The sequence below is a fragment of the Lissotriton vulgaris genome, chromosome 2_1 (genome assembly GCF_964263255.1).
Source record: "Lissotriton vulgaris chromosome 2_1, aLisVul1.2, whole genome shotgun sequence".
In the NCBI taxonomy this organism is placed as follows: Eukaryota; Metazoa; Chordata; class Amphibia; order Caudata; family Salamandridae; genus Lissotriton; species Lissotriton vulgaris.
In genome coordinates this window covers 14,551,761-14,574,328 of record NC_141687.1, presented here as the reverse complement: position 1 = coordinate 14,574,328, position 22,568 = coordinate 14,551,761, and the positions used below count along the sequence as shown (strand labels likewise).

Below are 22,568 nucleotides of genomic sequence, written 5' to 3'. Positions count from 1 at the left end.
TGACCATAATCTTCGTCAGGGGCCCTGCAATGTCCAGGAGTTTATCCTGGCATGAGCGCCATGATCTGTCCATGCCCTTCTTAGGGTCCTGGACAAACTTAGTGAGGAAGGTGGCCATCTTGGTGTCTCTCTGGTGTGAGGGCCACCTTCCCCTTTAAAGATGGCCTAAGGTACTTCACCTTGAGGCTGCGCCTCACCTCCTTATCAAGAGGTTTCCACAAGCTGCCTGCAATGCAGGCGGCAACTTTGGACACAGGGCACCACTCCGCTGAATGCGGGTGTAACAGTCTAGCAGATCCGCTTCCGGGTGCTGTATCATGCCAGTGGAGGAGTCTGCGCCAGTTAGGGGCGTAGCAGTTGGGCGCTAAGGTCTGTAAGATTCCCATCCCCGTCACAGGTGTTGAAAGAGTCATCTGATGAAGACAACAAGGACCCCCTGGGTAGTATATAGACTCCTAGGGCAGGGTAGCAACAGGTGTGAAAAACTTCCTAGGATGTCTAAGTGGACAGTGTGAACAATCAGGTAAGGTCAGAGGTCAAGGAGGAATAATCATAAGATTAACAATGTTTATAAAAAATATATATTTTTAATGAGTATTCTTTAAAAATCATATTGTGTATGACCAAGGGGTCAAACCATATGATAAAGATAAAAAGTATTTCAGTTACATACAATTAAATCAACATCTAATATCAAACTTAAATACAATGAAATTCATACACAAAAAATATATACAGTAAATCAAATAATAAAAAAGCATAAAAAACTCATATTAGATGTTGATTTAATTGTATGTAACTGAAATACTTTTTATCTTTATCATATGGTTTGACCCCTTGGTCATACACAATATGATTTTTAAAGAATACTCATTAAAAATATATATTTTTTATAAACATTGTTAATCTTATGATTATTCCTCCTTGACCTCTGACCTTACCTGATTGTTCACACTGTCCACTTAGACATCCTAGGAAGTTTTTCACACCTGTTGAAAGAGTCATCCCCATCCCCGTGGTCATTCAGAGGGGAAGTGGCTAGGGGGTTCCCTGAAGGACCCGGGAACTGAAGGTCCTGCAAAGGCTGTGAATCCATAAACGCCTTCCTGAGGCGTGAAAATGCATCTAAATCAACCCCAGGGTCATCATCTGCACTTGCTCTTCTTCAGGACTAGCTTACCCGTCGCGCGTTGCTGCGATCTCAGAAGAAATGACATTTAAGGAAACTTGTTATGATAACATTCAATTTACATGGTGTCATTGTTATTGAAACTTATTCATTTTATTTTTTAGAACATTTCTAAGTGCGGCTTGAGCAGTGCATCCACAATTGGCTTCCAATCTTGATTCTGGTTGCTCTCCTGTTTCAGTCGAGCGGGCTTGAGCAGTGCGTAATTGATCGTTTTCCAATCTTGATTCTGGTTGCTCTCCTGTTTCATTCGAGCGGGCTTGAGCAGTGCGTAATTGATCTGTTTCCAATCTTGATTCTCGTTGCTTGTTCGTTTGAGAAGAAGGGGCTTAAGCAGTGCGTACTCGATCTGCTTCCAATCTTTATTCTCGTTGCTCGTTCGTTTGAGAATTACGGACTTGAGCAGTTTGTATTCGAACAGCTTCTAATCTTGCTTTCCGTTGCTCGTCTGTTTCTGAAGCTCGTAATGCCTTTTTCTTTCGTGCTTCTGATGTAGATTGACCAATCGATTTCCGTTTGGGGGTCATAACTGTCGACGATGCTCGCAAACTCGCTGTCTATTTCAGTATTCGAAAGATTATGAGGGCCCTGAGGGGGCCGATTAAAAACATTTTTTTGGACAGAAACCTTCGCAGTAGTGTACTCAACAACTTCCCAAAGTTTCATGGCGATTGGATGAATGGTGTAGTAATGCATAAAGGACAAACAGACAGACAGACATACTTTCGTTTACATATATATATATCTGAACGTAAGTTCGTCAAACTGGAGCAGCCGCCCCAGTACACAGCTAGACAATGACGAAAGAACAGACCCAGATTCAGTGCTCAATTGAAGTCTTTATTCTCCAGCAAGCCTGCCGCCGCCATATATATATATCTATATATATATATATATATATACTAGCTTACCCGTCGCGCGTTGCTGCGATCTCAGAAGAAAGAAAATTTAAGGAAACTTGTTATGATAACATTCAATTTATATTGTGTCTTTTTTATTGAAACTAATTCTGTTTATTTATTCGAGTGCTTGTGGATACACTTTTTTTTTGTTTTTCCGTCTGGTGCGTACACAAATAAATCAGAAGGTTTTCCGACGCGTGAGCTGGCCACATACAGTTGTCCATGTGAGAAGCACGGATTCTCCAAATGTAGTCCACACACTTGCAGCGATTGTCCTTGTGCTTTGTTGATGGTCATTGCAAAAGCGAGTCGCACCGTAAACTGTAAACGTTCAGTATTGGAAAGATTATGAAGGCCCCGTGGGGGCCGATATTTAACACATTTTTCTTTTCTTTTTTTTTTGCCAGAAACCTTCGCGGGAGTGTACTCAACAACTTTTAACAAATTAAAAAATATATATATTTTTTTGCCAGAAACCTTCGCGGGAGTGTACTCAACAACTTCCCAAAGTTTCATGGTGATCGGATGAATGGTGTAGTAATGCATAAAGGACAAACAGACATACTTTAGTTTTTATATATATAGATTTGAGTTGGGGTAGGAACAGGGGTAACTGGCTGACCTTGAGGTAGGGGGGGCCGAGGGCCCAGTAGCGTCTTCCGTCTGGTTAAGGGTTTTTTGGCATTGCGCCCAAAGAGCCATGGTTTTATTTTCCAGGGGAGCTATCACCTGTGAGACGGCCTTAAGGATGGAGGCATCAAACATCTCACAGAAATGCTCATCAATTGGGAGGTAAGTAACCCTTCCTCCTCCACATAATCCTCAGCACCTTTAAATTCCATAGTGGGTGCGGTGAGCGCCCGGGCTCTATGGCAGGTCTAGGACCTTTAGGAATGATAATCCCCATGTAGGAGGAGATTTAAGAAAGAGATTCCACTTGGGACGTGCACCACTTAATTTAATGGGAAAATAGAAAGCATGGGAATTTCCAACAATAAAGCACCTCAGGGGCTGCTAGTCGAACCCACACAGATATTGGTTCTCCAGGCGGTGGCTCGCTGAGCAAACAGTAATAAATGCCCGTGGGAACTAACCTTTTCAAAGAAACTGTCTCGTTTCACTCGAGCGGTAACTGACAAAAGTAAACTCTTCCCCGTTATTAATACCGCAGCCGAAGCACTTTGCTGCAAGCCGTCAGTGAAACTGATGTGCTCCAGCTGCCGGGGGGGGGTGCTCCAGCTGCCGGGGGGGGGGGGGGGGGGGGGGGGGGAAGTAAAGACGTGCAGAACGCGTAGTGTGAATGCGCGGGGCCCCCTGAAATGTTCCTGGAGCAGCAAAGGAAGGAAACTAGAGAGTCTGCGAGGGCCGTGATACAGGCAGCAGCACTCTGATTGGACATACTGTTGGTAGTTTTTGTCCCAGTGTCTCATGGAAAACGTAGTTTATGTTCATGACAATAGTTTCTTTGTTTAATATCAGTTTATTGAGTTCAAAGAAATACAAAATTATACATGGCACAGAAAATGAAAGGCAGAAAATAGTTTCTTTGAAAGACTGCTGGCAATAAAGCGAAGACAGAAAAGCCTAATCCTCGCCTCCGGGTCCGGGTAAGAGGGCGGATTCCCAACTAGCTGCAGTCAGTTTTGACCAACAGCGACCTCATCTTGACTGTTGTAGAGTTACAATTTTCTTTCCTTCTCTGTAAAGGTAGAATGGAACAACAGAGCATCTAGCCAAATATAAGCCCTATCTGGGTAAAGGTGAACCTAAAAACTGGTAGATTGCTCATATTTTATCTAGATCATGTCACAGTTGCCCAGAGAAGGTTGAAGACGTAACATATTTTCTGCTTCTTTGTTCAACATTTGCCAACGCAGGGGTGAAACGGCTCATGTAAATATGAAAAACCAGAGTGTTCGAAGGGTGAATCTGCGAGTGGATTTATTTTAAGCGGATACTTCAAGACCTGTGGTCTTTGCGGTGTGACATTATTTATTGGTCGCGCAGAAATGAGGAACCTGCAGTCCCTAAATAATTTGGCTTTGCTCAACCTCTATGTGAAACCGGCCATTCATTGTTAGTGTTCTATAATGCGCAACCATTCAAGCTATTATTTGTGTGATAATCAGTGCCTGCCGTTTTAATTTTTTTATGTTATATATTTATATTATGAACTGTTTGTATTGTTTTCAAGTTTTTTAGGCATTGGCAAAAAATTAAGTAATTCTGACCATCTCTAGATTTAGTATCGGATAGCCCCAATAGTTCCGAGGACAAGACACGTGTGTACGAGGCTACTGTTAGGGAAGATGGGGACACTGCTGAAGGAGAAGAGAGATTATCAGGTACTCTTGATTGGGGACATTTCACTGACTCGTCCAATTTGCTCTTCTAGGACGCCGGAACATTCCAGGATGTTGCTACCTGTTTCTCTGACCAGGAGTGGAAGCTGTTACATGAATGGCAAAAGGGACTTTACGATAATGTGATGAAGGAAATACACCAAGCCTTAATCTCATTGGGTAAATACTGTTTCAGTTTTCAAGGTTTTCTAAATATGTGGCATGCAGTGTAGGGTTTCTAAAAAATGTCTGCATGGATGTCAACTGGCACTTTTACTGAACATAACACCATACACGACACTATACTCTACAGACCTCAGTACAACTTTAGATGTATTTTCCATATTTCATCATACTTACTCAAAAAATAATATATTTGTGTATGGTTAGTACACTTTTATTAGCATTTCTTCCATTACTTATTTTTTTCATCTACTGTTGAGCATAGTCTACATGTTTCGCTCTTGCTGTTTAGTGCCAAGGGTTTGCTAAAGGCTACAAAATAAAAATTTTACTGTATTTAAATTGGTGATACTGCTGTGAAACACAGCACACAGTGCATTATTAAGTGGTGATACAATTCTTTTAGGTGTAATAGTATTGTGTTCCTTATGTCAAATATAGTGAATCGAGAGATGGGGCTTTTTCATACCACTGGGCCCATCTACCCATTAGATTTTATCAGTTCATTGTAGCTGTTGCCTTATAATGAGTAACATCTCTTTGCTTATTTTTTACTTCAAAGATGTATTTATTGTGTTTTACCTTTAGCTTGTGTATTGTGTTTTAATATATCGTTTGGTGACAGGTCTGTAGAAACCAAACTTTCTAACAGATACTTCTACCTGCAGATTCCTCACCTTTTGAATCCTCCCAGGTGCTAGACTTGAACTAGAAACATAGCTCCTTTAAACGTGTAGGTGGCACCATCAGCCTTCGTTGGACTCCAGTCCACCCCAGACATGACGACACAGAGCTGCATGCTCCACACCCTGTGATCCAGATCGACAGGTCTTCTTCTACAGATGTATCCCAAAATGTGACATTCTAGCAATGTACCAACTGAAGACTACAGGCTCCAAACTACGCCTTGGTTGTCTGGAGCAATTGCTAGTCACTGACACACTCAATGTCTTTCTCGAGTGTCTGAGGGCTACACTCGATTCAGCGTCTTTCAGCAAATACTTCCTGATGCAACCGAGCTCAAGAAACAAGGCAGTTCCCATGGCATGTCACTCCTTTTAGGCAATTCAACGTTGAAAGACAAGTCAAAGAAAAAACTCATTGACGTCCAGGGTCCAGTCTCGCTCACAGGGGTGCGCATGTAGTAAGCATTTACATATCCTGACGGCTGCTTTGTCTTCCTTTTCGAAGCTCATTCCAAACCTTGAACTCGTGCGCCCGAATTCCGTGGGGCGTTATCAGCTCTGCATCAGTTGCTGTCTTCTGTTAAGGAGTTTAAACTGCAGATCTTGAACTTTGCTCCGGCTCCTTACACGCCTGTAGCCTGTGGAGCTCTTGGGACCTTCAGTTGCACTTCTGCCAGTGGGGCCTCCCGTGGCATGGAGTCTGTGGTCTGCCACCTTCGCAAGCCTGTTCTTCCATTCATCTGCTGTTGACTTATCAGTGCTGTCACTCGCTCCAGGGACATCAACGCCAAATCCATCGATGCCAGCCTCAGGTTGGGATCCTTCGTCTGCAAGAGCTCACCCATATCCCATTATCTCAGCAGTACAACCCTCTGTTGAAAATGAACCCCCAGTGGCTCCTCTTTCTTGACACCAGTACCTGCATGGAAGCGGTTTTGGCTCTGATTCTGATTCCATTTATATTCCGAACATAGTTTTACATACTGATGATGATGATAAAAAGGCTTAGACAGCTTAGCCCCTCTGCCCTATACTGATGGCAGTCCTCACCTACATGTATAGAATGCAAGTTGCCTCGACACCTCTCCCGGTTTGAGTCTTGATTTGCCTGCTGCTCCTGCTCAGGAATGCCCTTTGGGGAATTCATTAGGAGAATTGCAGACGCGTTGGAAATCCATCTTCCATCTTAGGGGACAAAAGCTAATTTGCTTGCAGAGGTCCGCAAGCCTGGACATCTACTTCTGAGGCTCTTGTTGATCCCATCTTGTCTAAGCTCCTTTTGTCCCAGGCTGTTAGCTGTTTAATTGCCAGTTGGCAAAACTGGCACCTGGATGATGGGTAAGTGGCAGCCACACTATCTGGAGGAAAAGAAACATACAGGGCATGGGTTTGCTCAGGAAAAGATGGAATACATTTGCAGGTATCAATGCTTGTTATCTGTCCAGGGAAGAAAGCTCCTCATCAGAGTCTTCTTCCCCGAACTCTTATTGTCACATCTTTATCCAGGTTACATCACAAAGATAAGTGTTATCAGATGTATGGGAATGTTGTGAGCCGAGAAAGGGAAGACATCACTCATGGAGAGAGATGTTATAAGCAGGTTTGCGGTAGAAAAGGGAGGATTCGGAGTAATAGGTGATGGAAGCGGCTTTGGACACCCCATGATGAACGAGGCCTGTGCTTGGGAAGAGGAGGACAGACAGCAGCTCTCGGGACCTCCTTAGAATCATTGGCAACACATGGGAGGAGTGAGTACAGAGAGTGGAACAGTAGCAGCCTTTTTCAAAGAGAGAGAGAGAGAGCAGGGAAAGCTCAGTGGGTTAGTTCAGACGTTGTGGCATGACACTGTGTATCTACGTGTTGTTTGATCTTCCTGTTTGCGTCTTGCCTCTTTCAGCAATGTCACTGTGTTCAGGTGGTGCTTTTGCTTCCAGTTGAGGCAAACGAGTTCTGCTTGTTCTCCCCATTACCAGTTCGCCCAAGCATCATCCCGTGGAATTATGTGAGGTGTTGCGGTAGTCACGCAGTATTTGGCACAGTGCTTGTCCCACTGACATTTGTGCCAATGTTACTCGTTGGGTGGCCTTTTTTATGTTGCCCATGAATCTTTCCACCACGCCGTTTGCTTGCGGCCACAGAGGTGTGTTTTCCTGTGATGTATTCCCAGATAAACCATGAACTTGCAGAGTACTTCTCCTGTGAATGGTGGTGCATTGTCTGTCTTCAGTGTCAGTGGGGCACCCTATGCTGCAAATATGTTGTCTAAGATTGATAGGTTGGCTGTTGTGAAGCATTTTAGAATCAAGCGTAATTTACCGATTCATGCCCTTATATAGGTATAATTCACATTGCCCTTATATAGATATAGAAATCATGCCCATATTTAGACATAACCCATCCAGTCCAAATACAGGCATGGCTACTTCAACTAGTTCCAAAAAGCCACAACGATTTTTTGGAAAACTCGGCTTCAGCAGTCAGGGACATCCCCTTACTCGAATATTGATTTGTCCTAGAAATCATGGCGTTTTCAAAGAACTACCATTTCCTTGGGGTTCTTTGGTGACGTTATAATGCCCGACTTTATGTCAAACCAGGCACCTTCAAGGTATAAATATGCCTGCACTTGCCCTAGCAAATACACGGTTGTTCGGAGCAGCTCAACTATCTACTTGCCCGACGCAGCTCGCTACAGCAAGTGCCGAAGGAAGCCGACCCTCCAGCTGACGCACTGACAGAGAAGCTGTCCTTTCTCTCGCTGAGAATCCAGCGCCAGTGTTTCCAAGCTCCCCTCGCGGGTTGTTGGGAAATCGAGTCCCGAGACAGAGATACCAGACCTCCTTCATTCTAAAACCAAGGTAGGGAGCTAATTAGACCCTAAAGAGAAATCTTGGTTAGATTCTTGGCAAAGACAAACTAAACTTATGCTACACCTCACTTACTTCTTCCCTCATACTAGACTTAGGTTAGGTACATCGGGGTAGGCGTATTTTAGAAGCACCAGTTGAGTACGTTTAGCTTTTGTTATTTATTTATGTATTTATCTATGGTCTAGGAACCATACAATGCTTTTATAATATTATTTTATAATACTCTTCTTACTGTACGCATTATACTTTGCAACCAGTATTACGATTGTAGCAGTTCATTTCTTTTGCATAAGAAAGAAGACTGTTCAATAAATCCTTTTATTGAAAACGCCTGTCTTTCTATTTCTCTGCACCTCTGATGAAATGAAGCATGCATGACTGACTGAGTACCATATCTATCTATTGTTTCCACGACTCTGAAGATTAGTTTTATCTTGGGGAAACAAAGTTGTCATGTTTATGCGGTTGTCAGAAACGAATCCCTTCTTGTGTATTCGAGAAAGTTTCTAGTGACCTCTGAGCTAGCTGGCACTCACAATTAAGTCTAATATATTCAATAGAGACCTAGTCGACCTAAGTCCTACATCAAATCTATAGGATATATTATTCCAATGCGCAGAGCCTATTGGGAACATAGGAGCTACACTACAGGCAGCTGCTGATGTTGACGACATTTGGCGTATTATGGGGAACTGGGAGTATTTGTCGATGATGTGTAGCAGGTAGCTTTTGGTGTCCAGCGGCCCATAGAAGTCAGTGGCCAGTGTCGTCCACACTGCCTCGGAGAGGTCAGACATGCGTAGTTACTCTGGTTTTGGTGGTCATCCTATTATCTGGCATAGGTGACAGCTCATGATCATGTCTTCTACCAGAGGGTCAAGTCCCTGGAACCATAACTTTTCCCATAGCATTTTCTTTGTTGCGACTATGCCTCTGTTGGGCTCATGTGCAGGGCTTACTGTCTGCAGTCGAAGGGTTTTTGGTATCACTATCCTTGTTCCTCGAAGTAGTATTCTGTTCTCCTTTTCACACAGCCACAGCTCTTCCTTTGTGTGTCTGAATGTGAGTATTTCTTCTCTTCTGACCCCTTCTTTTATTGAACTGCTGTTGTTCACATGTCTCCGCCTCTGTTGCTGTATTGTTGCTTTGAATGTTTGTAGTGTGACATCACTCATTGTGTCTTGCACCAGTTCCTCTATCGTTATTGGAGCAGGTGTGTTTTGTCGCAGCACCAAGTTGAGGTAATCCTCTGCTGTGCGAGACATAGGGTGCCGCAACATGTAGTCGGAGGAGTCATGCTCCTTTCCTGGTTTGTGCACTATTTTGTAATCCTAGTCTATTATTCATATTCCCCATCTTTTATTACGAGGGAAATCTTTGCGTTTGCTTTCTTCACCCTAAGTTGGCAGGGTATGCCCAGACGTCGGTCCCATGCTCTTTTTGCCACTGGATTCAAGCTAGCCTGGCTGAAAAGGGGTGTTACCCCAAAACCGGACCCAGGATGCTTGTTTCCCGTTCAGGGAAGACCTGGTTTGGCAGTTCAAGCTGCACTATTCCCATGAGGCACAGAGTCAAGACTGATTTACCTATAGCTGGGTCTGAACTGAGGTAGCGAAGTGAGCTAAGGAACAATGATGGATTTACTCCAGATCTGTGACTGGGGGTGAGCGTCTGAAAAGTTTCAGCGCTCCGTCCATCATCTCCTTGTGTTTGCTTTGTTTACCCTTAGTTGGCAGGGTATGCTCAGAAGTGGGTCCCTTGCTCACTTTGCCGCTGTATTCAAGCTAGCCTGGCTGAAGATGGACCAGGGTGGGCTCCTGTCTCTGTCCTGTTTGACTGCAGGGCCACGGAGCACATGCGTTGTGGTGCATCGGTTCGGTATTCACCACCGTCGTCTCAGATAACAAGGAATGAATAGTGTGCCTGGACCTCCAGGATACACACTTTCATGTGCCGGAGCTGCAGCTCCACAGAAAATACCTGTAGTTTGTGTCTGGTTTTACTCAGCACAAATTTGCAGTCCTCCCTTTTTGCTTACATTGATCCCTCTTGTCTATACAAAGGTCATGTCTGTGATTGTGATCCAGGTACACTGGTCAGGATCACGCTTGTCCATCTACCTCTATGCGAAGGTCATGTTATCGATCATGGGCCAAGTACACTAGTCGGGAGTACCTTTGCCCATCTACCTCTATGCGAAGGTACTGTCGCGGCCCAGGTACACTGGTCGGGAGTACGCTTGCCCATCTACCTCTATATGATCGTGGTCGAGGTATACTGGTCTTGAGAACGCAGTCCATGTACCACAAGTGTCAGTTGAAGACTGGTTTGCCAATTGCTAAGCACAATTTTGCTGCTGTTCTCCACTGGGGGTTCTCCTCCAACAAGTCCAAATCCCACCCCACACCCAGGCTTCCTTTAATTGGTGTTATCTTGAACACAACCACTTTGAAGGCCTTTCCGCTCTCCGCAACAAGTCCAGGACATTCAGGCCATGACCCCAATGTTTCAGATGAAAGCTGTTCTTCCCGCCTTGTGGTTTTGAAACTGCAAGCCCTGTTCTCCTCAGGCATCCTGCTGTTGCCTTTTGCGTTGTGGCTAGTGCTGGCCCTCCAGTGGAACTTAACCCTGTAGTGGGGCCAGCATTGGGAGAACCTTTTGGATAAAAGTCAAATTTTTGAGGAGGCATTTTGTAACCTACAGTAGTGTGTGATAAACCCCAATGTAATGTACAGCAGACCATTCTGCCTTTCCCCACCAGTAGCTGCAGCGTTTCTTGGCAGATGAGGTTACCTGGACAAAGTGGAGACTCAGGATCTCTGGACCCTGTCAAAGCAACGTCCCCACCTAAACCACCATTGGCAGCCCCTCAATGGGGTCAGCAGCAAGTCAATCCGATGCTCACCAACAACACACCCACCATGTGATATTGCAACAAGCGGTGTGGTGGGGACTCACAATCTTTTTTTTGGAGGTTTTGAAGTTAAGGACCTAGATAGTGCTCAACTGAATCTTGCTCCCAAAGCAGGATCTGTCAACATCAGTACAGACTCTCTCAGTAGGCGTCCTCTTGCCGACCATTAGTGGTGCGTTAACCCATGGGTGAATTAGGAATCATTTGCCCTTTGGCTTACACTTTTGATGGACCTGTTTGCCACTTCTGAAAACGCTCAGTGACCAGCCTTTTGCATCTTCACTTTTCAATTTTCCCTCTCTGGAGGATACATTGTGCCTGAAATCGTGCTTTGGCCTTCAGTACAAGTTTTCACTTTTGTTTTTCCCAGGGGATCAAGCATGGGTCAGTCTTGTGGCCACGTATTGGCTTGGAGGGTTTAGTGCAACTCTACCACACATGAGCTCAGATGGGAAAGTGAATGAGACCTGTGCCTGTACCGCACATGAGCTCAGATGGGAAAATGTGTGTTAACTGTGGCTCTACCACATGAGCTCAGATGGGAAAGTGAATGAGACCTGTGCCTGTACCGCACATGAGCTCAGATGGGAAAATGTGTGCTAACTGTGGCTCTACCACATGAGATCATATGGGAAAGTGAATGAGACCTGTGCCTGTACCGCACATGAGCTCAGATGGGAAAATGTGTGTTAACTGTGGCTCTACCACATGAGGTCAGATGGGAAAGTGAATGAGACCTGTGCCTGTACCGCACATGAGCTCAGATGGGAAAATGTGTGTTAACTGTGGCTCTACCACATGAGATCAGATGAGAAATTGAATGAGACCTGTGACTCTACCACACATGGGCTCAGATGGGAAAGTGAGTGAGACCTGTGACTCTACCACACATGGGTTCAGATGGGAAAGCTCTACCGCACAACTCGTCAACAGCTCCCACCCACGCCTCCGGCCACGCGCTTGACCCCATCTTCTCCACCAACACCCACGTCTCCTTCGACCACACCATGAACTCCACTGGACCGACCACCGCTGCATCCATTTCACCTTGAACAAGGTCACCAGGTACCACCGCACCCAACAGCTGCCCCGCCGCTGCTGGAGCAAAGTCACAGAGTACCATTTGACCACCTCCCTCGCCCAGAACCCACCCACCGACCACACCGACCCAGAAGTCGCCGCCCGCAATCTCAGACAGTGTATCAAGGACTGTGCCAACACCCTCGACCCGCTCAAGAAACCCTCCAACAGCCTCACCAGCAAGAAAGCCACCTGGTTCACCGAAGAGCTCCAGACCTCCAAACGAGCATGCCGAAAACTGGAGAAGAAAAGGCTCCACGAACAAACACCAGTCAGCCACACAGCCCACAAGGACGCCACCCGCAGACATCACCACCTCTTCAGACTCGCCAAGAGATCTTCCTTCAAAGCCCGCCTAGACTACAACGCTCACAACAGCAAAGAGCTCTTCAGCATCGTGAAGGAACTCTCCAACCTCAGCGCCAATGCCAACGACATCCCGCCCTCACAGGAACTGTGCAACGCACTGGCCATCTTCTTCCACTGCAAGATCGTGGACATCCACAACAGCTTCAACACCCCGACCGCCCCAATAACGACAGGCCGCACCCATCCGACAAACACCACCCGCATCAACGGCCTGACCTCCTGGACCAACGTTACCGATGACGAGACACGCAAGGTCATGAACTCCATCCACTCGGGATCACCATCAGACCCCTGCCCACACCACGTATTCAACAAAGCAGACGCAGTCATCACACCCCAACTACGGAAAGTCATCAACATCTCCTTCAAGACATCTACATTCCCGGAAAGCTGGCAGCACGCCGAGATCAACGCCCTTTCAAGAAGCCCAAGGCGGACCCCAAGGACCTCAAGAACTTCCGGCCCATCTCCCTGCTCCCGTTCCCGGTGAAGGTCATCGGGAAAATCGTCAACATACAACTGACCCGCCACCTCGAGGACAACAACATCATAGACCCGTCCCAGTCCGGATTCAGAAGAAACCACAGCATTGAGACAGCCCTCATCGCCGCCACAAACTACATCAGGCACCAACTAGACAACGGCGAAACATCAGCCCTCATCCTCCTGGACCTGTCAGCCGCCTTCGACACGGTCTGCCACCACACACTAAAGACACGCCTCCAAGAAGCCGGAATCCAAGAGAAGGCCCTCAACTGGACCACATCCTTCCTCACCGGCAGAACCCAGAGCGTCCGCCTCCCACCTTACCGTTCTGTAGCCACCGACATCATCTGCGGCGTTCCCCAGGGCTCTTCCCTCAGCCCGACACTGTTCAACGTCTACATGGCCCCACTCGCACAAGTGGCCCCCCAGCACGACCTCAACATCATCTCCTACGCCGACGACACCCAGCTCATCCTCTCCCTCACCAAGGACCCGTACACCGCCAAAACCAACCTCCACAAGGGTATGAAGGCCGTCGCCAAATGGATGAGGAGCACCCAACTGAAGCTGAACTCAGAAAAGACGGAGATCCTCATCCTCGGACCAACCCCATCAGCCTGGGACGACTCCTGGTGGCCAACCACGCTGGGAGCAGCACCAACACCCACTGACCAGGCACGCAACCTAGGAATCATCCTCGACTCCTCCCTCTCCATGTCGAAGCAGGTCAGCGCCATCTCCTCCTGCTACAACACCCTCCACATGCTCCGCAGGATCTACAAGTGGATCCCTACCGAAACAAGAATAACAGTGACACAGGCCCTCGTCAGCAGCAGACTAGACTCCGGCAACGCACTCAATGCAGGAATCTCAGGCAAACACCTACGACAACTAAAACGCCTCCGACCGTCTGATCCTCAACATCCCTCGCTGCAGCCACATCACCCCCCACCTGAGAGACCTACACTGGCTCCCTGTCGACAAAAGGATCACCTTCAGACTCCTCATCCACGCACACAAAGCACTACACAACAACGGACCAGCCTACCTTAACAGCAGACTCAGCTTCTACACCCCCACCCGCCAACTCCGCTCTGCCAGCCTCGCCGCTGTTACTCGCATCCAACGAGCAACCTCCGGCGGCAGATCCTTCTCCTTCCTCGCCGCCAAGACCTGGAACACCCTGCCCACCCTCCTGCGGCAGACCCAAGACCTGCTCACCTTCAGAAGACTCCTCAAGACCTGGCTCTTCGAGAAGTAGCAGCATCCTTCACCCTCCCCAACCCCTCAGCACCTTGAGACCCTCGCGGGTGTCGCACACTTTACAAGTAGATTGAATGATTGATTGAATGAGCTCAGATGGGAAAGTGAGTGAGACCTGTGACTCTACCGCACATGAGCTCAGATTGCAAAGTGAATGAGACCCGTGACTTGTAACACACATGGGCTCAGATGGGAAAGTGAGTGAGACCTGTGACTCTACCGCACATGAGCTCAGATTGGAAAGTGAATGAGACCCGTGACTTGTAACACACATGGGCTCAGATGGGAAAGTGAGTGAGAGCTGTGACTCGTAACACACATGAGCTCAGATGGGAAAGTGAGTTAGACCTGTGACACTACTGCACATGGGCTCAGATGGGAAACTGAATGAGACCTGTGGCTCTACCGCACATGGGCTTAGATGGGAAAGTGAGTGAGACCTGTGACTGTACTGCACATGAGCTGAGATGGCAAAGTGAGTGAGACCTGTGACTCTAACACACCTGGGCTCAGATGAGAAAGTGAGTGAGGCCTGTGACTCGTAACACACATGGGCTCAGATGGGAAAGAGTGTGAGACCTGTGACTCTACCGCACATGAGCTCAGATTGCAAAGTGAATGAGACCCGTGACTTGTAACACACATGGGCTCAGATGGGAAAGTGAGTGAGACCTGTGACTCTACCGCACATGAGCTCAGATTGGAAAGTGAATGAGACCCGTGACTTGTAACACACATGGGCTCAGATGGGAAAGTGAGTGAGAGCTGGGACTCGTAACACACTTGAGCTCGGATGGGAAAGTGAGTTAGACCTGTGACACTACTGCACATGGGCTCAGATATGAAATCGAATGAGACCTGTGACTCTACCACACATGGGCTCAGATGAGAAAGTGAGTGAGACTTGTGGTTCTACCACACGTCAGCTCAGATGGGAATGTGAGTGAGACCTGTGGCTCTACCACACATGGGCTCAGATGGGAAAGTGAATGAGACCTGTGGCTCTACCACACATGAGCTCAGATGGGAAAGTGGGTGAGACCTGTGACTCTACCACATGTGCTCAGATGGGAAAGTGAATGAGACCTGTGACTCTACCACACGTCAGCTCAGATGGGAAAGTGAGTGAGACCTGTGACTCGTAATACACATGAGCTCAGATGGGAAAGTGAATGAGACCTGTGGCTCTACCACACATGGGCTCAGATGGGAAAGTGAGTGAGAACTGTGGCTCTACCACACATGGGCTCAGATGGGAAAGTGAATGAGACCTGTGACTCTACCACACCCCAGCTCAGATGGGAATGTGAGTGAGACCTGTGGCTCTACTACACGTCAGCTCAGATGGGAATGTGAGTGAGACCTGTGGCTCTACCACACATGGGCTCAGATGGGAAAGTGAATGAGACCTGTGGCTCTACCACACATGGGCTCCGATGGGAAAGTGAATGAGACCTGTAGCTCTACCACACATGGGCTCAGATGGGAAAGTGAATGAGACCTGTGGCACTGCCACACATAAGCTCAGATGGGAAAGTGAGTGAGACCTGTGGCTCTACCACACATGGGCTGAGATGGGAAAGTGAATGAGACCTGTGGCCTCGCCCTCGCCGCTGTTACTCGCATCCAACGAGCAACCTCCGGCGGCAGATCCTTCTCCTTCCTTGCCGCCAAGACCTGGAACACCCTGCCCACCCTCCTGCGGCAGACCCAAGACCTGCTCACCTTCAGAAGACTCCTCAAGATCTGGCTCTTCGAGAAGTAGCAGCACCCTTCACCCTCCCCCACCCCTCAGCACCTTGAGACCCTCGCGGTTGTCGCACACTTTACAAGTATATTGAATGATTGATTGGATGAGCTCAGATGGGAAAGTGAGTGAGACCTGTGACTCTACCGCACATGAGCTCAGATTGCAAAGTGAATGAGACCCGTGACTTGTAACACACATGGGCTCAGATGGGAAAGTGAGTGAGACCTGTGACTCTACCGCACATGAGCTCAGATTGGAAAGTGAATGAGACCCGTGACTTGTAACACACATGGGCTCAGATGGGAAAGTGAGTGAGAGCTGTGACTCGTAACACACATGAGCTCAGATGGGAAAGTGAGTTAGACCTGTGACACTACTGCACATGGGCTCAGATGGGAAACTGAATGAGACCTGTGGCTCTACTGCACATGGGCTTAGATGGGAAAGTGAGTGAGACTTGTGACTGTACTGCACATGAGCTGAGATGGCAAAGTGAGTGAGACCTGTGACTCTAACACACCTGGGCTCAGATGGGAAAGTGAATGAGACCTGTGACTCGTAACACACATGGGCTCAGATGGGAAAGAGTGTGAAACCTGTGACTCTACCATACGTCAGCTCAGATGGGAAAGTGAATGAGAACTGTGGTTCTACCACACATGGGCTCAGATGGGAAAGTGAGTGAGACCTGTGACTCTACCGCACATGGACTCAGATATGAAAGTGAATGAGACCTGTGACTCTACCACACATGGGCTCAGATGAGAAAGTGAGTGAGACTTGTGGTTCTACCACACGTCAGCTCCGATGGGAATGTGAGTGAGACCTGTGGCTCTACCACACATGGGCTCAGATGGGAAAGTGAATGAGACCTGTGGCTCTACCACACATGAGCTCAGATGGGAAAGTGGGTGAGACCTGTGACTCTACCACATGTGCTCAGATGGGAAAGTGAATGAGACCTGTGACTCTACCACACGTCAGCTCAGATGGGAAAGTGAGTGAGACCTGTGACTCGTAACACACATGAGCTCAGATGGGAAAGTGAATGAGACCTGTGACTCGTAACACACCCCAGCTCAGATGGGAATGTGAGTGAGACCTGTGGCTCTACTACACGTCAGCTCAGATGGGAATGTGAGTGAGACCTGTGGCTCTACCACACATGGGCTCAGATGGGAAAGTGAATGAGACCTGTGGCTCTACCACACATGGGCTCAGATGGGAAAGTGAATGAGACCTGTAGCTCTACCACACATGGGCTCAGATGGGAAAGTGAATGAGACCTGTGGCACTGCCACACATAAGCTCAGATGGGAAAGTGAGTGAGACCTGTGGCTCTACCACACATGGGCTCAGATGGGAAAGTGAATGAGACCTGTGGCACTGCCACACATAAGCTCAGATGGGAAAGTGAGTGAGACCTGTGACTCGTAACACACATGGGCTCAGATGGGAAAGTGAGTGAGACCTGTAACTCGTAACACACATGGGCATGGGAAAGTGAGTGAGACCTGTGACTCGTAACACACATGGGCTCAGATGGGAAACTGAGTGAGACCTGTGGCTCTACCACACATGGGCTCAGATGGGAAAGTGAGTCAGACCTGTGGCTCTACCAACATGAGGCTCAGATGGGAAAGTGACTGCACCCCATTTAGGAGGCTCTTCCGTCCTAAATCTGACCCTCCACAATCTGCACTCTTATGCGTGGAGATGGAGTGGAGCGAGCGGAGTGGCTTGGATCTTTCAGCTGAAGTTGTGGATGTTATTCTGGCATCTCGCTGCCCTTCCATCAAGTCCATCTATTAGTACTGTTGGGCTTAATTTGTCTCCAGGCATTTTCTATTCATCCTCTTTAGTCAACCTCCCCAGACTGTCTAGTTTTTTTTTTAACAAAGACTTCTTTTCTGTTCAAAGTCCTGCCATCCTTTCATATGGAACAGTCTATTATTACTTACTGCCTCACATCCAATCAGGGAGGAGAACAAATTACTGTGGTTGGACCAACAATGTGCCCTTAGCTTCTGTATTGATGGGTCTAAAGAGTATCCGGTTGGTGTTGAGCTTTTCATTGGTTTTGCCAGTGTGAAGGAGAAAAGGGCATTCTGGGAGCAAACCGTATCCCAACGGATTGGGCTCTGCATCAAACTCTGTTATGCCTTGGCCAAAAGGTAGACTTCATAGGGCCTTGGGGTTATTCCACCAGAGCTAATGCTGCGAAAACAGTTCTAGCTCAAGAGATTCCCGTCTTGGACATCTGACACCACTGTTCCTTGGTACTGATCCAACATATGAGGAATCTGCAGGCATAATGATTCATAAAAAAACAAGGTAAGTCCCTTCAGTAGCACCGTTTCTGGAGGACTAGTGGAGTGGATCTTTGAGGTAATGAGGGTCCATGGTATTCCACTCACTGCTGGTTATCACAGCAGTCTCTTCAACTGTGCCCTGCGCTTGAGGGTATGAAACAAGGAGGAAAACTGACATCAGGGTAGAGGTGTGGCGCCTATATGCATGCTTGGAGCAGGAAGGAGTCGGGATAGAGGCTCATAGCGCCACATACCAGCACTACAGCGATATTACAAGCTTCTCCACGATCTTAGCTGGTGCCTGCGAGGATTCACAACATGAGGAATGTGAGAATAGATGCACTATCCACCAGAAAGATTGTTACTGAACCTAAGTAGCTCATTTGTCTGTGCCAGGCCATTAGTTCAATCTGCAGTGGCAGGCCTATAAGAAAGAGTGTGTTTGGGGGTGCTGTCCCGTTTTCGATTTGCACGTTGCGCTACTTTCTTCAGTCCTGTCTTCCTACCACAACTGGGGTCTGTGTGTTGCTTGTGCTTGTCTGTCTATCCTGTATCGTTGGGACAGTGATGGGGGGGGGCTCTGCTCCCAGAGGTCTGGTTGTGGTTACCCTCCTGAAAGGTCTCGACATTGCTCAAGAGGCTAAGTTGTAACCCATGCTGTCACCTTCACGAGTTTTATAATTGCAGCTTTGTTTTCTTTGTTTTTCTTTTTAAACAGGTCCCCTTATTTCCAGCTACATCTTTTCATTAAAACAGAAAGAAAAAGACATTCAGGTATTCAAGGACCACTCGGACACAGAGCACAGTGAAGGTGAGTCCCCGGAGGATTATGACTGCACCACAGGTGGGATGGAGGACGTGTGACGTCAGACCACATGATAAGTGGGATCTGATGGGAACGTGACCTGTGACTGCACCACGGGTGGGATGGAAGACGTGTGACGTCAGATCACATCATAGGTGGGATCTGATATGAACGTGACCTGTGACTGCACCGACTGGTGGGATGGAGGACGTGTGACGTCAGACCGCATGATAAGTGGGATCTGATGGGAACGCGACCTTTGACTGCACCACGGGTTGGATGGAAGACGTGTGACGTCAGATCACATCATAGGTGGGATCTGATATGAACGTGACCTGTGACTGCATCGACAGGTGGGATGGAGGACGTGTGACGTCAGACCGCATGATAAGTGGGATCTGATGGGAACGCGACCTGTGACTGCACCACGGGTGGGATGGAAGACGTGTGACGTCAGATCACATCATAGGTGGGATCTGATATGAACGTGACCTGTGACTGCACCGACTGGTGGGATGGAGGACGTGTGACGTCAGACCGCATGATAAGTGGGATCTGATGGGAACGCGACCTGTGACTGCACTACGGGTTGGATGGAAGACGTGTGACGTCAGATCACATCATAGGTGGGATCTGATATGAACGTGACCTGTGACTGCATCGACAGGTGGGATGGAGGACGTGTGACGTCAGACCGCATGATAAGTGGGATCTGATGGGAACGTGACCTGTGACTGCACCACGGGTGGGATGGAAGACGTGTGACGTCAGATTACATCATAGGTGGGATCTGATATGAACGTGACCTGTGACTGCACCGACTGGTGGGATGGAGGACGTGTGACGTCAGACCGCATGATAAGTGGGATCTGATGGGAACGCGACCTGTGACTGCACCACGGGTTGGATGGAAGACGTGTGACGTCAGATCACATCATAGGTGGGATCTGATATGAACGTGACCTGTGACTGATCGACAGGTGGGATGGAGGACGTGTGACGTCAGACCGCATGATAAGTGGGATCTGATGGGAGCGTGACCTGTGACTGTACCACGGGTTGGATGGAAGATGTGTGACGTCAGATTACATCATAGGTGGGATCTGATATGAACGTGACCTGTGACTGCACCGACTGGTGGGATGGAAGACGTGTGAAGTCAGATCACATCATAGGTGGGATCTGATATGAACATGACCTGTGACTGGACCACAGGTGGGATGGAAGACGAGTGAAGTCAGATCACATCATAGGTGGGATCTGATATGAACATGACCTGTGACTGGACCACAGGTGGGATGGAAGACGAGTGACGTCAGATCACATCATAGGTGGGATCTGATATGAACGTGACCTGTGACTGCACCACAGGTGGGACGGAAGACTTGTGACGTCAGATCGCACCATAGATGGGATCTGACATGAACGTGACTTGTGACTGCACCACAGGTGGGATAGAGAACGTGTGACGCTAGACCGCATCATAGGTGGGATCTGATATGAACGTGACCTGTGACTGCACCACAGGTGGGATGGAAGACATGTGACGTCAGACCGCATTATAAGTGGGGTCTGATATGAACGTGACCTGTGACTGGACCGCAAGTGGGATGGTAGACGTGTGAGGTCTGTGACCTGTGACTGCACCACAGGTGGGATGGAGGATGTGTGACGTCAGACCGTATCATAGGTGAGATCTGATGGAAACGTGACCTGTGACTGCCCAACTCGTGGGATGGTAGATGTGTGACGTCTGTGACCTGTGACTGGACCACAGGTGGGATGGAAGACGAGTGACGTCAGATCACATCATAGGTGGGATCTGATATGAACGTGACCTGTGACTGCACCACAGGTGGGACGGAAGACTTGTGACGTCAGATCGCACCATAGATGGGATCTGACATGAACGTGACTTGTGAATGCACCACAGGTGGGATAGAGAACGTGTGACGTTAGACCGCATCATAGGTGGGATCTGATATGAACGTGACCTGTGACTGCACCACAGGTGGGATGGAAGACATGTGACGTCAGACCGCATTATAAGTGGGGTCTGATATGAACGTGACCTGTGACTGGACCGCAAGTGGGATGGTAGACGTGTGACGTCTGTGACCTGTGACTGCACCACAGGTGGGATGGAGGATGTGTGACGTCAGACCGTATCATAGGTGAGATCTGATGGGAACGTGACCTGTGACTGCCCAACTCGTGGGATGGTAGATGTGTGACGTCTGTGACCTGTGACTGGACCACAGGTGGGATGGAAGACGAGTGACGTCAGATCACATCATAGGTGGGATCTGATATGAACGTGACCTGTGACTGCACCACAGGTGGGACGGAAGACTTGTGACGTCAGATCGCACCATAGATGGGATCTGACATGAACGTGACTTGTGACTGCACCACAGGTGGGATAGAGAACGTGTGACGCTAGACCGCATCATAGGTGGGATCTGTAGGAAGGTACATCCTGACTATGGTTGCCCCCAACTTTTTGCCCTGTGTTTTAGCTGGTTTTGGACATAGTCGACCTGGGACCCTGCCAATCAGGACCCCAGGCCTACTGCTCTCTCTTTAAAATGGATTCCATGTACCCTAGGTGCGTTTACCAATTGGTACTGGGCCACCTTATCAGACCCTGTAACTCAGGGCATAGGTGTACCCAGGGCCGCCAGGGACTGCAGCATGTATTATGCCACCGCTGGCTGGCCTCCTAAATTTGACACAACTGGCTGCATGACAGCTGGGGCGAAGTCGTGTAATCACCCTTTGCTTTAGGTATAGTAGCTCTATATCTAACCATACAATGGACACCCGAGTTCCTATCAGTCACTCCTATGGCAGGCCTTGACAATCCTGAAGGCAGAGTGCGTGGGCTCGTGTGAACTAGGTTCTGGCCCGATCCGAGCCCGGTTGCAGCTTGCGGAATCAAGACCCAATGGCTGTTCCATGATAACGCGTACCACATCGGTAACTTCGGTGTCGCGTTATCAAGGCATGTCGAGTAAGGTGTCATACGAATCGGGATGCTGCCCTCTCACCAATTCTGGCGACGAGGTTAGCATTCCGCCCTTCTAGAGGGACACAACATGTACGTAACTGTGAACCCCGGTTAAAGTTAACTAAAGCCTCAGCTCCACAAAATGGATGCTGCCACCACAGACACGAGTCTGACCTCCTGCTGCTGGGAGTCCTTCCAGCGAGGAGCGCTTGGACAAAGGGTTTCCTGTCGAGGGCGGTGTTCGCACCGTCCCAGACAGGGTTTGTGTATTCTGGGTAGGTAGGGCTTTTGCGAGAAGGTGACTGCGGAGTGGCACCCCGGTGCTCACTACGCATCTTCCGGTCAGAACCAGTTCCAGGGGCGCCAGCCCTGGCCTGGGGAAAGTCCGGCAGGGGAGAGGGGTGTAA

General features: G+C 48.3%; 1 protein-coding gene across 2 annotated transcripts in view; it reads left to right on the top strand.

The window, feature by feature from the left end:
* LOC147729460 (uncharacterized) overlaps positions 1–22,568 on the top strand; it is a 229,076-nt gene that overhangs the window by 2,807 nt on the left and 203,701 nt on the right. For both annotated transcript variants that reach the window (XM_086954330.1, XM_086954331.1), the window contains exons 2-3: positions 4,487–4,613; positions 19,065–19,157. In XM_086954330.1, coding sequence (XP_086810456.1) covers positions 4,487–4,613; positions 19,065–19,157 — 220 coding nt within the window. The remainder of the gene's footprint in view (positions 1–4,486; positions 4,614–19,064; positions 19,158–22,568) is intronic.